Genomic DNA, 15,332 nt, shown 5'->3' on the forward strand with positions numbered 1-15,332 from the left:
ACTATGTAAAGAAAATATTTATAGACCCCATAGTCCAAAACTCTCAAATTTAACAATCGATGTGTGTTTGTATACTCATCCAACTCAAGGATGTGCAAAGCAGAGAAATAGAGAGACAGTGACATAATCAAAGCATTAAGAGACAAAGAAGATTCTGAAGACTGCCAGAGACCCATCATAATTTTAACATTTGGTTTCTTATCAGAAGGATGGGAAGAGAAAAAGCAATAGAATAACATTGAAAATGCCAAAAAAAAAAAGAGTTGCAGATGTACTCCAGTAGAGTACTGTCTAGTCTGCACAATGCCCTGGATGCTGTTCCCAACACTGCACAAGAAAGGAGAGGGATGGATTCTAACAGTGGAAAGGGAGTGCTGTCAACCAGGAATGTTATCTCTGGCCTAACAAGCCTTCACTAATGACAGTCTCAGACAAACAAAAACATGAGAGAGTTCATCACTGGCCACTGCCTGAAGTCCACTGCCAGGCTTCTCCAGGCTGGGAGGAACAAACGTATGTAATATAGCAACTGATAGAAAGAAATCAAGAAAAATACTCAGTGAAGTTATCTGCATAGGTTACCTTTAAGTTTTAGCTTTAGTCTTGGGAGATAAGAATACTATAGAGCTAATAATGATTACAGAGTTTCTCTTTGTGGGGTAAATAAGTTTAGAAAGAGTCATAAAGGTTGCAGAATATTGTGCATGCAAAAAGCCACTGAATTGCACACTTAAAATGGGTGAACATAGCAAATTTCTGTTGTATATATTTAAGCATGATTTTAAAAATGTCAGCTACCAAAAACCACTGAAGTGAAACTTAAAATGGATGACTAGCACTATGTGAAAGTTACATGTCAATATGTTGTTGAATCTTGGTGGAATAGGTTTTGAAAGAACATGATGTAATCATATGCTGTGTACAAGGGGCACACTTGAGATTCCAAGCCACAGGCAGATTGAAAATGAAAAGATATAAGCAATTACTCAATATTAATGATCATCAACAATGAGGTTGGTGACAATATAAGACAAAACAGATATGAAGCCAGAAATTGTTACATGAAACAAATAATGACCTTATATATTGACAAATGGGACAATTCACCAAGATGTGAAAATTATAAACACATGTAATAAATGAGAAAAAGTAAATGAAACAAAAATTGAGAGAATGAAGGAATATAGAACTCCACAATAATAGTTGGAGACCATTAAGTAGAACTATTCAGAAGATGAACAAAGAAACAGAGGACTTGTAAAATGCTAAAAAAAAAAAAAAGAAAGAAAGAAAAAGCCAAAAGCCCAGTTGTACATACTTACAGAATAACACTCATTAAATTTGTCACATTTTATGCATCCATCAGGATGACAGCTAATTTTGCCCACCAGCTCCAAAATCACCCTTTTGTCCTGCTCAACGAAAAAGATTCTGGTTCCTTTAAAGATCTTTCTTGTGGCAACTGCCACTGAAGTCTGTCTACAGAGGACTCCTGGAAACTATAAAGCCCAGCTTCCTGGTTCTCTGGGCTGGTGGCAGCCAGTTTTCCTGATCTCCAGGCTTGTGTATAGAAAGTTCTGGTCGGTCCCCCACAGCTTCTCCATGGCCCAACTGTGGCAGAGCGCAGTAGCCCAGCAGCAGTAGCTAGCCAGTTATTTCCTTTCTGGTCTTCTCGGCCACTGATAAATCAACGTCCTTCTGGCAAGACTAGTACCTCTTCATTTCATTCCATTCCAGACACACCACGGGAGCATTTTCCAGTGGTCAGTGCTCAGAGCACCGGTTTCTACAAAGTTCCAAGTAACCACACTGCAGACAACTGCACAATAACTAGGCCTGCTCCACAACATCAGGATTTCAGCACTGAGATGCTTAGTGCTCCCTGGGTGAGTGCTCTCATTTAGCGTGGGTGGAACGCAACTCCAAGTTGGGCATTCTCAGTCTACCGTGGGGCCCTGTTCCATAAGATATTTATGATGGCTCTTTGAGGACACCTTTGAGGGGTGTTTGCTCCAAGCTGGAGAATGGCTTTCCTGCAAATTCTCAATTGATCTGTGGGCTTGGGTGGACTTCCCTCTGGTGGGGTTCTTCAGATTTCCCAAGGACTTGTGCCCAACCAGTAACCACTCTGCTCGTGGTATGCTCCTTCTCTGCGCATGCACACCGAATCCTGAGGAGGATAGAATTCTGCGCCGTGGGAGGAGAGTTGGTGAGGCTCAACCGCCCTCTTCGGCAGGCTCCTCAACCATCTTCTCTGTGATTCCTCTGCTACTTTTGAAGTTGGAAAGGGTTCCATCAAATGTAAGTCTCTGCTTGGAAGAAGGGTTCTTAACTATGCCTTCTCAGCCTCAGTCGAGGATAAGTCCTTAAGAACTCGCCTCATCTACAGAGAGGGGATGGTTGTTTTTCTTTTCTGAGTCAGCCATGTTGGGCTGGGTCTCATCAACCCAGGGGTGGGAGTTTTCCTTGTGTCCTCAAACTAAGCCAGTCCAGGACCTGGCCTCGGCTACAGATGGAGTGACAGTTTTCCTTATGTCTTATAACTGAGCTCCAGGGTTGGGCACTAGGGGTGGCAGTTTTTTTCTTGGGTCCTTAACATCAGCTATGTTGACCCAATTCTACTCAGTGGTGGCAGTATTCCTTGAATCTTTGAACTCAGCCAGGTTGAAGCCTGACTTAATTACCCAGGGGTGATTTTTCTTGGGTCCTTGAATTTGTAATCTTGGGAGATGTATCAACTACCCATAGGTGGTGGTTTTGCTTGGTTTCCTGACCTCAGTTATGCAGGGGGCTCAGCTTCTGAACTATGTCTATGCCCTAGGGCTATGGTTTAGGTGAGCACTTTCCTGAACATTGGTGGTATGTAGAGAGAGACCAGGATGATCAGCCTAAGCCTTGGGATGGGAGGTACCACCTGGATCCTTTTGTCTTGGTCTGAAGGGAATGTTTCCCTAAGGGCTCAATATAACCCTTCAACTGTTGTCTTGGGCACTTGAATCCAGCAATTTGGGAAACTTCCAACCTATTTCCCCCAGTGGGTTGAATTTTTGTCACTCAGTTTTCCATTTTTGCCACTCAGATGGCAAGGCATAGATCACTCACTGTGTTGGGACTTGTAATTCTCTGGTGACTAGGGAGATTGAGAACCATTGTGTTTCTGACTTCCTCACAACTTTTGTTGGGACATTTGTATTTGGAAATTTAGTTTGTGGTCTGCATATAGCCGGAAATCTGCTCATTTGTTATTGCTGTTGTTATTTTGATACAGACTGTCTCATATACCTCAATCTGGCCTCAGATTTGCTTTATAGCTGAAGCTAGCTATGAACTTCACTCCTGCCCCCAGGCTCTCATGTGCTGGAGTTACAGATATGTACTACCACATCTGGACAATTCTCATTTTTTTTTTAGATAAGGATCGAACCCAGGGCCTTGTGCTTGCTAGGCAAGCGCTCTACCACTGAGCTAAATCCCCAACCTTCATTTTTCTAGATATATGTGCATTGATGTATATGCACACATCTAAGAAGAGAATTTTAAATTTCTTCTTTGTCTTTAGACTTTAAATTTTTTTTTCAGTTCAGTTCTTGCTGTGTAGACCAACTGGCCTCAACTGCATCCTCCTTCCATAGCCTCTCCAATTCTAGGATTGCAAGTCTGTGCCACCATGCCCAGTAATAACCTAACATTTTTGAGGTCTGATTTCAATCCCCAGTAACATGTCAGAGCATGTGGACAGTCAACTGGGTATCTGGGTAGATGTGTGTGGATTGTAGAGACAATGAAGAAGACAGAAAAGAGTCGAGAGGTCTGCTGGTCAATACCAGACAGCCCCAAGTTTATTTCACAGCCAGCTTATAGACAGTCTTGAAGGACAGATGTAGAACAATGCACAGCACAGCCATTCAGCCACTATCTATCCTGCCTTGCGTCAAGGACCAAGCAGTTTCATTTTCTATCTCTATGTACCTCTCTGGCTGACATCAGCAGCCTGTGTCTAGCTAGATAGTGTGATCCTTCCCATGGGGTAATCAGGACTTTCTCACACCCCTTCAAGAAGACTATGCAGGTTAATCAGGACTTTCTCACAGCCCTGGAGCAAGCAAGCTTGAACTCTCTTGACTCAGAATAGGCTTCACATTCAAACTGGGAAACTGAGTCAGTTGTGGGCTCCCACAATAACAAAAGCAATCTTTGCCTGCACAAATAGAATATCCTAAGTATACTTACATGTCTCCCATGAACTAGGAGTCAAAAGGAAATTTCTTTGTCTTTATGATGTGAACTTATTTTTCTTAATTTTTTAATTTAAAATTTTTTCATACAATATATTTTTGCTATATTTTCCTATCCCCCAACTCCACTCAGATCCTCCCCACCTCCCTACCTGCCAACTTTATATTCTTTCTCCCCCTCAAAAACTTAACAAAACAAAACAAGTATGACCCCCCCCAAAAAAAGGCAAAACAACAAAAATGGAAACAGAAACGCCCCTCTCCCCAATTATGGAGTTCATTTTTTGTTGGCAACTATTCCTGGGCATGGGGCCTACCCTGAAGTGTGGTTAGTATATCCAGGGGGCCATTGAGGAAAACTGATTGTCCTTTACTAGAATGTACCAATTGCAAATAGCTTCTTCATTAGGGTGTGATCCTTTGTCGGCTTCCCCATCTCAGTGCTGGGACCCCATGTGACTTGAACATGTGCAGGCAGATCTTGTGTGTGCTAACACAGCTTCTGTGAATTTGTGTGTTTATCAATCCTGTTGTGTCTGGAAGACAGCTTCCTTGGAGTCCTCCGCTGGCTCTAACAATCTTTCTGCCTCCTCTTCCACGGAGACGCCCAGGCCTCCCTGAGGGAGAAGTTTGCTGAAGACATCCCATTTAGGGCACAGTGCTGCAAAGTCTCACTCTCTGCATGGTGTCAGGCCATGGATCTCTGTGTTACTTTCCAACTGCTTCAAGAGGAAGCTTCTCCAACTTTGAAGCTTTTGATTTGTGTGCTACAATCTGAATAACCACAGAGGTTAGGCATAGTAAGGGAACAGTGGGGAGAAGAGGCTCTCAAGGAAGGGGAAATAGAATATGGTGTTATGAAGAGATGAAGGGAACTCTTATTCTGCTAAGGGAATATAGCAATAAAATGATTCCTACTGACATTCTGCAGTGCGCATACATCAGTTCCTTGCTTGACCTTCATCAGAGAAGCTTCCTGGTGTCAACTTAGTCAATGAAGTATATTTTCCAGGAGGGTTAACTAGCCTAGGTGCTATAAATCTACTTATTTTCTTTCCATACTTGTTTCTAAATCCTATATCCTCTCCCACTAGCATGTTTGCCCATCTTTATTCCGATATAACACGATTTCAGTTATATTGGTTTTTAAATATTATATGTCGGAGTGTGTGCATATATGTGCACATTAATTTGGAGGCCAGGGGAGTCCGTGAGACCTCAAGTGTCCTCTTCAGGGCCATTGTCCACCCGCTTTGAGATAGAGTCTCTCATTGGCTTGACCCTTACCAATTAGACTGGTTTGGTTGGCTAACAAGTCTCAAATATCTGTTCTGAGTGTCTCTTATTCCCTATCACTGCTGGGATTACAGGTGAACGCCACCATACACAACATCTTCACGTGGGTTCTGAGAATCAAACCTAAGGCACTTGACTTACAGCTGCCTCCCGAGCCCTGCTCTCCTTTGAAAACTACTATCTGGGAATGTTTCTTCTAACTTTGTTGTTTTACTTAAAGACTGGATAGTCTAAGCAATTTCACATCCATACTCAGTACCAGGTTGCCTTTTTTTTTTCTTTTTCAGTTTGTTTTGTTTTGTTTTGTTTTGTTTTGTTTTGTTGAGACAGGGTTTCTCTGTGTAGCTTTGGAGTCTGTTTTAGATCTCGATCTGTAGACCAGGCTGGCCTTGAACTCACAGGGATCTGCCTTCTTCTGCCTCCCAAGTGCTGAGATTGAAGGTGTGCGCCACCATTGCCTGGCTCCAGGTTGCCATTTTTCAAGATCAGTTAGCATAGTGAGGTTTTTGGATGAGATTGTTATCTTTCTAGAAGGAGTTAATGTTAATGAAGTTTTAAAACATGGCTTGCACTTCGTGCAGAGACTGTTCTTTCCGTTTACTGAAGTCTCCACTTTCTCTAAATGATGGCTTCTCCGGACTGTGCTAGCACATCTGCCAGCACATTTACAGGTGCTCACGCTTGGACACACACTTTCATTGATACTGTAAAGTGTAGTTACTAGCTGTTTGTGCTTACTATACAGAAATGTGGCTGGCTTGTGATTTTGTCCCTAGGTTCAGAAACTCGGCTACTGTCACTTGGCAACTTTCTAAATGGTCTCTCCAAATAGAAATTCCACCCCTGGGTAATGCCACTTGCACTTATTCTTTTCCAGCCTTTCTGTTTTCACATTATTAGAACATTTAACATATTGTTACATAGAGAATTGTATTCTTTGTAACTTGGAGGAGAAATTGCTTGGTATTTTTAAATGGAATTTAATGTTGTCATAGGTAGTTTTTTTGCTTTGTAGAAACACTTCATTATTAGTTAAGTGTGACGGTGGGGTGTGCTATACTAACGGTGTCATCAAGATCTCATTCCTCACATGTCACTGCACTGTGCCCAAGTTCGCCTGGCCATGCCCTCCCCTCTCCCTCTTCCCTCTGCTACTGCACTTCCTCCACCCAAATGGGCCTGATGCTGCTTCCTGTTGTATATCCATAGTGCTAAATCTAGATGGTCATACAAGAGAACACGGACTATTTTGTCTTCCATAGAAACACTTCAATAAGTTACAGCACTTGTTTTGTGTTCTCAGTTGCTTTCAAGTCGCGAAGAGGGTTTGAACTTAAAATGACCTGCTGTTCCCCTGCCCTTTCCTGAGCCTAAAGTTAACTGAAGTTAAACAGCCTGGCCTTTCTCACTGGACTGCATGGCGACACGCAGCATGGTTCCCACCCACCTTTGGGTTTTGTCTGATTGCTTTTTTTAAGATGTTCATCCCTATTTTCAGGAGAGACTGTACCCCACAGTTCTGTTTTCTTCTAATGTATTTTATGTAGAATGTCATTAGCTTTCTATTGGCTTCACAAAATGCTTTAGGAATGGACCCATTTTTTTTTTTCTGCTTGTGATAGAATTTACCTAAAATATTATATCCCCATTGGAATGCTTACAGGCCTCCTTAAAAAGCCTTGTGGATATAAAAGTTTCCAATTTTGCTTTAAGAAATTTTCCAAATAAGACATTTTGATTTTGTGTCTCAGAGGGGCATATTTTATTAGGTTGTGGGGTTTTGTTTGTTTGTTTGTTTTGTTTTTTTTGTTGTTGTTGTTCTACAATGTATCTGATTTTATCTCACTTCAAAAAACGAAAGTGAAGTATTTGCTATTTAGCTCTCGCTTTTTCCTCACTTCTGGTCCCTGGTTATGTATGTAGTCTTGAATTCTTTTGCCAAGGTCTCATCTGTAGCGGAGACTGCCCTTGAATTGTAGCAGCACTCCTGCTGTCCGAGTCCCATGCGCTGATCTAACAAGCTTGAACCCTGGGCCAGCTTGCGTGCTCACTCTTCACTGTGGCTACAGTCTCCTTTGCTTTGCCTTTTAATCTCCCACCACTACTATGTGAGAAAACATAAGACTTGGATCTATTAATACTCTATGACAGAAAATGTGATCTGTTTGTAGAACACTCCATGGGCTGCTGAAACTAATATGCATTTCCTAGCTATTAGATGGAATATTCTGTAGATGTCTGTAAAGCCAGTTGGAATCATGGTACAGTTAAACACTGACATTTCTTCATTGGTTTTCTTTTCTGGAGGTTCTATGGATTGATGAGAATCTGGTACTGTAATCAATCATTTTGTTGTATCTGAACCCACCTGTCCATGTCCAATAGTTTTGGGTCTATGAAATCAGGTGAACTAACAATTGCTGTGTGTATTTAGAGTTGTTACATCTTTTTTGATGGGTTGTTTTCTTTATTAAGATGCAGTGACCTTCTTTATCTCTTTTTATAACTTTCACCTCGGGGTCAGTTTTTTCAGATAGGAGTCTAGATGCTCTTGTATTTGCATAGATTCTGTTTTCCTAGGAATGCAATATTCCACACTTTCACTGTTTTTGTTTATCTTTGACAGTGAAGTTTCTTTTTTTTAAGATTTATTTATTTATTATGTATACAGAAGAGGGCACCAGATCTCATTACAGATGGTTGTGAGCCACCATGTGGGTGCTGGGAATTGAACTCAGGACCTCTGGAAGAGCAGCCAGTGCTCTTAACCTCTGAGCCATCTCTCCAGCCCCAACAGTGAATTTTCTTGAGACAGGAAACAGTTGAATCTTATATTTAATCCCTTCATCCAATCTGCATATTGTAGTCGGAGAGTTAAGACCATTTATATTTATAAGGTATGTATTAATTTCTCCCATATTCATCTTAAAGCTTTGTAGGTTTACTGAGATAGAAAATTTGCCCTTTTCCAAATTCCCATTTATCTTTCTATTCTTCTGTTTTTTATTCCCCAAGCTTTCATGATGCTATCTTATCTACTGTGTATAATATTTTATTAACTTTTTTGGTGATAGCTTAGTGATGATGAATTGCTTTAGTTCATCTTTATTATGGAAGGACTTTATTTCTCTTCTGATTTTTAAGGATAAAAATGAAGGAGTAGTAATCTTGGATAGCAGTTACTGACTTTCTCTCTCTAATTTCTTTCTTTTTGTGTGTGTGTGTTCTTTTGAGACAAGTTCTCTTTATGTAGCCTTGGCTGTCCTGGAACTCACCATGTAAACCAGGCTGGCCTCAAACTCACTGTGCTTTTGCCTCCCAAGTAGTGGAATTAAAGGCATGAAACACAGTGCCCAGCTGGTTACTAACTTTCAAGAGTTGAAATACTGGCCAGAGCGATGTGTCAGTAGGCAGAGATGATTGCCTCCAAGCCTCATGACCTGAGTTCGATTCCTGAGCCCCATGTGGTGGAAGGAGAGAATCAACAAGGCTGTGGTTTTTAGTATTTGATCTGGTTCTAGGGCTTCTTCACAGAAGTCCTCTGTTCTGATGGGTTTGCCTTTGTACCTAACTTGGAGCTTCTGTCATACAACTTTCATTAAGTTTCCCTTGGCACCATCCTTATTAGAACTTTAAGATGACATGGAGAGGTAGTTTTCTGGGCATGTCTAATTAGAGTTGCAAATTTGTCCTTTCTCAAGATTTGGGAACTTTTCTGCTGGACTTTCAAGGAATGGAGTTTATGAGTTTAGATTGTAACTTGGTTCCTTTTTTAAGCTCAAAGTTCATAGGATTGTTCTCTTTTTCAAAATATTTGTCTTCTGTATGTGAATGTGTGACCTGCATGTATATATGTGCATCAGGTGTGTGTCTGCACAGAGGTCAGAAGAGGGCATTGGATCTTTCCCTGGAATTGGAGTTATAGATAGCTGTGGACCACCATGTGCATGTTGGTAATCAAACCAGAGTCCTCTGAAGGAACAAGTGCTGTTGATAGCTGAACCATCTCTCCGGCCAGGCTTGGTCTCTTGATCATGTCTCAATGTTACTTGAATGCTGTGGTCATGATTACGCTGTTTTTTTAAATTTGATTGTTGCTATGTAAGTGCAATAATTCCTCAACCATGTATTTAATTCTTGGAATTCTTTGTTATGCTTGGCCTAGATACTCTCTTTAAATGTTTTGTTTAATTAATTAACCATTTCATTTCCAAGGTATCTGATTGGCTCCTCCATCCTCCCCCAGAGGGATGTCTATCTCATTGCCAAAGTTTTCACCCACTTCACAAATTTATTTCTTTCCTTTATTCTTCCATTTTTTGTGACTCCTTTGAGCTCCGAGATCATCCAACACACTAAACTTCTGGGGTTTTCTGCACTGAAAACATTTAAATATTTTCACTTTATTTATCAACAAGTCATAAGCTTTTAGAGGAACCTCATAAACTTGCTCTTTTCACATTTGTAGTTCCTGTGTTTTCCTGACTCTTCTCATTGGAGAATCACACAGATGAAACTTCTAAACTGCAATCTTACCCCAGAACCTTTGCTTTATTTTATTTTATTTTATTTTATTTTATTTTATTTTATTTTATTTTGTATGTGTGTGAGTATTTTGTTTGCATATATGTTTGTACTCCATTTGTATGCCTGTTGCTGGCAGAAGCCAGATGAGAGCATCAGATCCTCTGGAACTGGAGGTACAGACAGTTGTGAGCCACCATATGGATGCTGGGAATCAAACTCAGGTCCTCTGGAAGAGCAGCCAATGTTCTTAACCATGTACCCATCTCTCCAGCCCAGACGCTTTGTTTGTTTTTTGTTGTTTTCTTTTCCTTTTTGCCAGTGTTGTGTGGTTAGATTTTGTCATTAATGGAATAAAACTGTTGATGTTTTCTACACAAGGATGATGGCTGAAAACAGCGAAGAGCTTTCTATACACTCTAAAAAGGAAGAGGACCCTGCTGGAGAAGCCATGGATCCTACATTACCCCAAATGGGAAGCATTGTGACCATGATGCCAGTGGAAGAAGAGGGAGAACCCCATCTTAAGGCTTCAGTCACTGCAAATGGAGAAGGTAATCGGGTCCCCTGTGGTTAGACAACTACTGCTGTGTTTGCAAGTGGAAGGGAGCATATGTGAAAAGATGCAAACGATGCTGTGTCCTCCCTGAAGCAGCTCCTCTAAAGCAGCTTCCTGCACATGGATGGGATAAGCTCTAACAGAGAGTGGAGATGCGGTGTCCCCTGACCTGGGCTCAGCACCTGGTTATGTGTCTTCTTTCTTGTCCTCACCTCTCCTTCATGCTGTACTTGTGTGGTCTCCTATCTCGGTGTCCTTTACACCAGAAACTGTTGTGGACAACATCAGTGGTCTGAGATGGCATCACCATTCATGCTGAGCAGGTTTTGATGTAGCTATTCGCTACTGCATTTATGGCCATTTACCAGGGTTTCTATGATGTAGTTTGTATGTCTGTTCCTAATTGGTGAATCTTTGCCACTGTTTTCCTCCCTTTTCTTTTATTCTTGCTTACCCATGCAATGCTTTCTGAAGCAGACCATTTGTATATTGCATTATAGTCTACTCTAGTCAGACTGACCACCACAAAGGACCAAAAATGTCTTCTCTGCTCTTTCTCCTTCCCTATGTTTTCGACTTCTTTTAATTTTTTTTATGTGTGTGTCCCATGTTTGTGACAGTGTAGGTGGAGACCAGAAGAGGAGATTGGATCCCCTGGAACTGGAGTTACAGGCAGTTGTGAACTTCCCAACATGGGTGCCAGGAACCGAACTCAGGTCCTCTGGAAGAGTGGCAAGGACTCTTCACTTTTGGCCATCTCTCCATCCCCAAGGATGAGTTTTGTTTTTTGTGAAATCATTCACAGATTGGGATTTGTCTTCATTATTGTTGTTGTTTTTGTTTGGTTGTTTTTTAAACTCCTTTCTTTTCTTTTCCTTTTTTTTGGCTTTTTGAGATGGGGGTTTCTTGACATAACAATCCTGGCTATCCTGGGACTCACTTTGTAGACCAGGGTAGCCTCAAAAATACAGAGATCTGTCTGCCTGCGTGCCTCTGCCTCTTGAGTGCTGGGATTAAAGACATGCGCCACCACCTCCCGGCAATATCTTTTAAAAAAGATTTTATTTTTTTATTATTTTAGTTATGTGTATGTGTATGTGAGTGCAGGTGATCTTGGAAGCCAAAGGACTCGCTTCCTCTGGAGCTGGAATTACAGGTGGCTGTGAGCTGCTCAATGTGGATGCTGAAACTGAACTTGTGGCCTCTGAAAAGGCAATAAACACTCTTAACTGCTGAACCATCTCTCTAGACCCTAGAAATACCTTCTGTGTTAACATCATGTGATATTTTCATTCTCTAAAGTACATCAAGGTGAGACTAAACTGTGCACACCAGGGATCTGCACATGTTTAGTTCTTCAGTGTCCTGTCCAGCTAGATTGTGTGTGTATTCATGAATCCAGAAGGTCCACTGTGTCCTGGGGTCGCTTTATCCTGGGTGACATTTCTCTCTGCTATACTTTCCTCCTCTGAAATGATGCTTGTGTCGGGGGACAGAGCCCCCCCCCCCCACTTCACAGCTCAGCTTTTTTCTTTGCTTTCCAGGTGCTACTGTCAGCCCAAAGGCCCAGGAGGGTGTGGTAAAAGGTGGTCCCACAACAACTAAAGGCCCCCCAAAATGGGTTCCAAGAAACAATGCTCCGCCTGCCAAATGCAGTTATCTTAGCAGTACAGGGCTACTTCCTGAAGGCGGTGATGCCACATTTGCAGGAGGAGCTGTCAGCCGTGAGATCCCTGCAGGTGCTCCCAGGGTCACAGCAGCAGCTGACCGTGGACGTGTGCCCAGTGGGTACCCCGTAAGCCGTGAGAAATGGAATGCTGAAATTAAGCATCAATTAATGAAGGAAATTCGACGATATGGACGAAGTAAGTACTGAGACAATGTCACTAACAGAGAAGGAAAGTCTCTCTCATTTTTCTATTAATTTTTTTCAACTTTCTCTCTCAAAAAACTCCAAACAAAAATCAAAACAAAACAGTAAGACAGGAAATACTTTAAAAACCCCAAAAAACCCAAAAGGCAAATGTATGCACACACTCTCACCTCCCCCCCCACACACACACTTGAAAACCAGCCAAACAAACAAAATATGGAGTCTGTTTTGTGTTGGCCAACTACACCAGGGCATGGGGCCTTCCCTGGAGTGTGACTGATATACCCTGTGATACTCCATTGGAGAAATCTGAGCTTCCTCTTGCTAGAAGGAATTAATTACAATAGCTTCTTTGCTAAGGGTGGAACTTTGTGACTACTCACCCTCTCCAGGCGGGATGTTGTCTGGTTTGAACCTGTGCAGGTCTTATGCATGAGTTAATCTGTGCATCAGTCCTGTTGTGTCTGGAAGACTGTTCCTTGAAGTCTTTCACCACCTCTAGCTCTTACAGTCTTCCTGGCTCCTCTTCTGCATAGAGCAGTGAGCCCTGAGGGAGGGTTTTGATGAATATATCAAATGTAGAACTGAGAGCTCCAAAGTCTCCCACTCTCTGCACATTGTCCAGTTATGGGTCTCTGCATCAATTCTCATCTACTGCAAGTGGGAGCTTCTCTGAAGCTTCTCCAGTTGTGTGATTAGAATAACCTGAAACTGCCTCAGGAGAGGGAGCCTTTGCCACAACCAAGGTTTTCTCCATAATTGAGTACAGTCGCTCTTTGACTAAAATAGCTCAGTGGACTCTGTCTTTCATTTGTAATGTTGCTTGGTTATGTCTCATAGGAATTGTATTAGTGACTATGCTTAGGCATTTAGAACACATACCCACCATTTAACATTCTTGACCAGAAAGCATATGACTGAGGTACACACAGATTCACCAGTTCTATCTCTTCATTTCTGAGAAATACTGAAATACTCTTATATTCTCTTCAGAATATGGAAGGATTTTTGAGCTGCTTGAAGAAGTGCAGGGACCCCTGGAAGTCCAGATACAGTTTATTGAGTTCACCATCAAGGAAGCAGCAAGGTGAGTGCCCAGAGGAACTGCCCATCTTCAAGCTACAGTGGTTGGGTGCAGGGTGAAGAACAGCGCCTACTTTGAGTTTCTCAGTCCCTGGCCCCCACTTTATAGTTAAGGCTGATGACATAGACATTTAGGTTGATGTCACTTGTGTTCGACACATCCTTCCAGGCCTACTCAGCCCCCCTTTGTCACAGTAGTCTTGAGCTGGGTACTGATCCTCAGTAGACACCCTTCATATTGGCTAGAGCACCTGGTGCCTGGGATGCACTGACTATTCCCACAGATGGTGAGCCCCTGCTTTGGGTCACACAGAACTTCCTACTGCACAGGTTCTTTGGGTATCTTTTATTTACATGATGTGTATGTTTATTTTTAGATTTAAAAGACGCCACTTAATTCAATTCCTTGAGAAGAAACGTGAAGAAATATTGTCTCACAGCTTTCTCTCCAACAATGATCCATCAGTTGATATGTAATTCTGTTATTACTGTGGTCAGCAGGATGCAACAGATAGTTTAGTGTGTTCCAGAGTAGGAGGATACTGAAGTCTCCTAACTTGTGTTAGCTGTAATAACTACATTTAAGAAAACTATTCTAAACTATGCTTAGTAAAAAATGGGCTTTCTCCCTGTGCCTTTTATTTGAAAGCATAACTTCTTGCTGGTTTGTTGATTTTTTTCTCTCCCCTCTGCTGGTTGATGTTATTGACGTTATTGTCTCATCAGGTAAATATCATGACAAGTCTGTATTCTGAAGCAGGTCACCAGTGTCATCTCTGGTATTTAGAAATGCCTTCTTTCCCAACCATTTCCTATTCCCATTGCCCAGAGATATCCCCTCAATAGGACATGGTGCCTGGCTTTATGGGCTCTCTCCAGTCCTCTTTACTGAACCTCTGGGCCAGTGGATATCCTGTGTGAACCTGACTGCTGTAAATACTCATCATTTCTAAGCACAAGAGTGCTAAGAAGGGCTCCACATCTTCCGCCCAATCCTCCTTAGCTCCTTGTATAGTAGCATCCAGTTTCATTTGAAAAAATGTTTTCATCACTCTATGATTTACAGTAACACATTTGTGACTATAATAAAGATAGACTAGTTCCTCCAAAATGTTTAGAGTTCATTTACAATTACCACTTCAGTGAAGACGACTCCTCCTCTTCCTCCTCCTCCTCCTCCTCCTCCTCCTCCTCCTCCTCCTCCTCCTCCTCCTCCTCTTCTTGAGAGAGCATCACACTACATAGCCTAGGCTGGCCTTGAAATGTTCACATCACTCAGGCTGGCCTCAAATTAATCATTCTCCTGTTTTAGTCCTCCAAAGTGGTGGAATTACAGTCATACCCTACCACACATGAATCCAGTCAAGTTTTTTTTTTAATTTCCTTGGTGAAAATATTTATTGAAGTAATAATCTATCATTCTACAAAGCCAAAATTAAGTAAATTTTACAACTGATACATATTGAAGCCAGATATGATGTCACATGTTTGTAATCCTAGAACTTGGGAGAATGACGTAGGAGGATTGTCTTGGGTTTGAGGCCATTCTGACTGTAAAGTAAGTAGTAGGCTGCCCTGGGCTCCATAGTGAAAAACAACAACTAGAGGGATTAATACTGAGAGAAACCCCACACTGTTTGCTGAGGACACGAACTAGATCATTGAAGAAACCATTATATACACTTGGTGCTAGGAGGAAACTCCCACCTTCCAGGTGCTTTCAACCCGGCCTCCAAAGGCAGAATTATAGGTGACATGTCAG

General features: G+C 41.8%; 1 protein-coding gene across 1 annotated transcript; it reads left to right on the forward strand.

The window, feature by feature from the left end:
- Positions 1-1,981: 1,981 nt before the first annotated feature.
- On the forward strand, positions 1,982-14,668 carry LOC118574306 (integrator complex subunit 6-like). Its single transcript, XM_036175145.1, has 5 exons — positions 1,982-2,301; positions 10,437-10,609; positions 12,159-12,479; positions 13,481-13,574; positions 13,948-14,668. Coding segments are annotated over exons 1-5 (690 nt in total). The 5' UTR covers positions 1,982-2,299; the 3' UTR covers positions 14,048-14,668.
- The last annotated feature ends 664 nt before the right edge of the window (positions 14,669-15,332 follow it).

Source organism: Onychomys torridus, chromosome X, assembly GCF_903995425.1.
Source record: "Onychomys torridus chromosome X, mOncTor1.1, whole genome shotgun sequence".
In the NCBI taxonomy this organism is placed as follows: domain Eukaryota; kingdom Metazoa; phylum Chordata; class Mammalia; order Rodentia; family Cricetidae; genus Onychomys; species Onychomys torridus.

What these genes read in the sequence shown, in the direction of transcription:
- LOC118574306 (XM_036175145.1), top strand. An exon ending in AGTCACTGCAAATGGAGAAG is followed by an intron (nt 10,610 to 12,158) that starts GTAATCGGGTCC and finishes TTTGCTTTCCAG; the next exon opens with GTGCTACTGTCAGCCCAAAG. An exon ending in ACCATCAAGGAAGCAGCAAG is followed by an intron (nt 13,575 to 13,947) that starts GTGAGTGCCCAG and finishes GTTTATTTTTAG; the next exon opens with ATTTAAAAGACGCCACTTAA.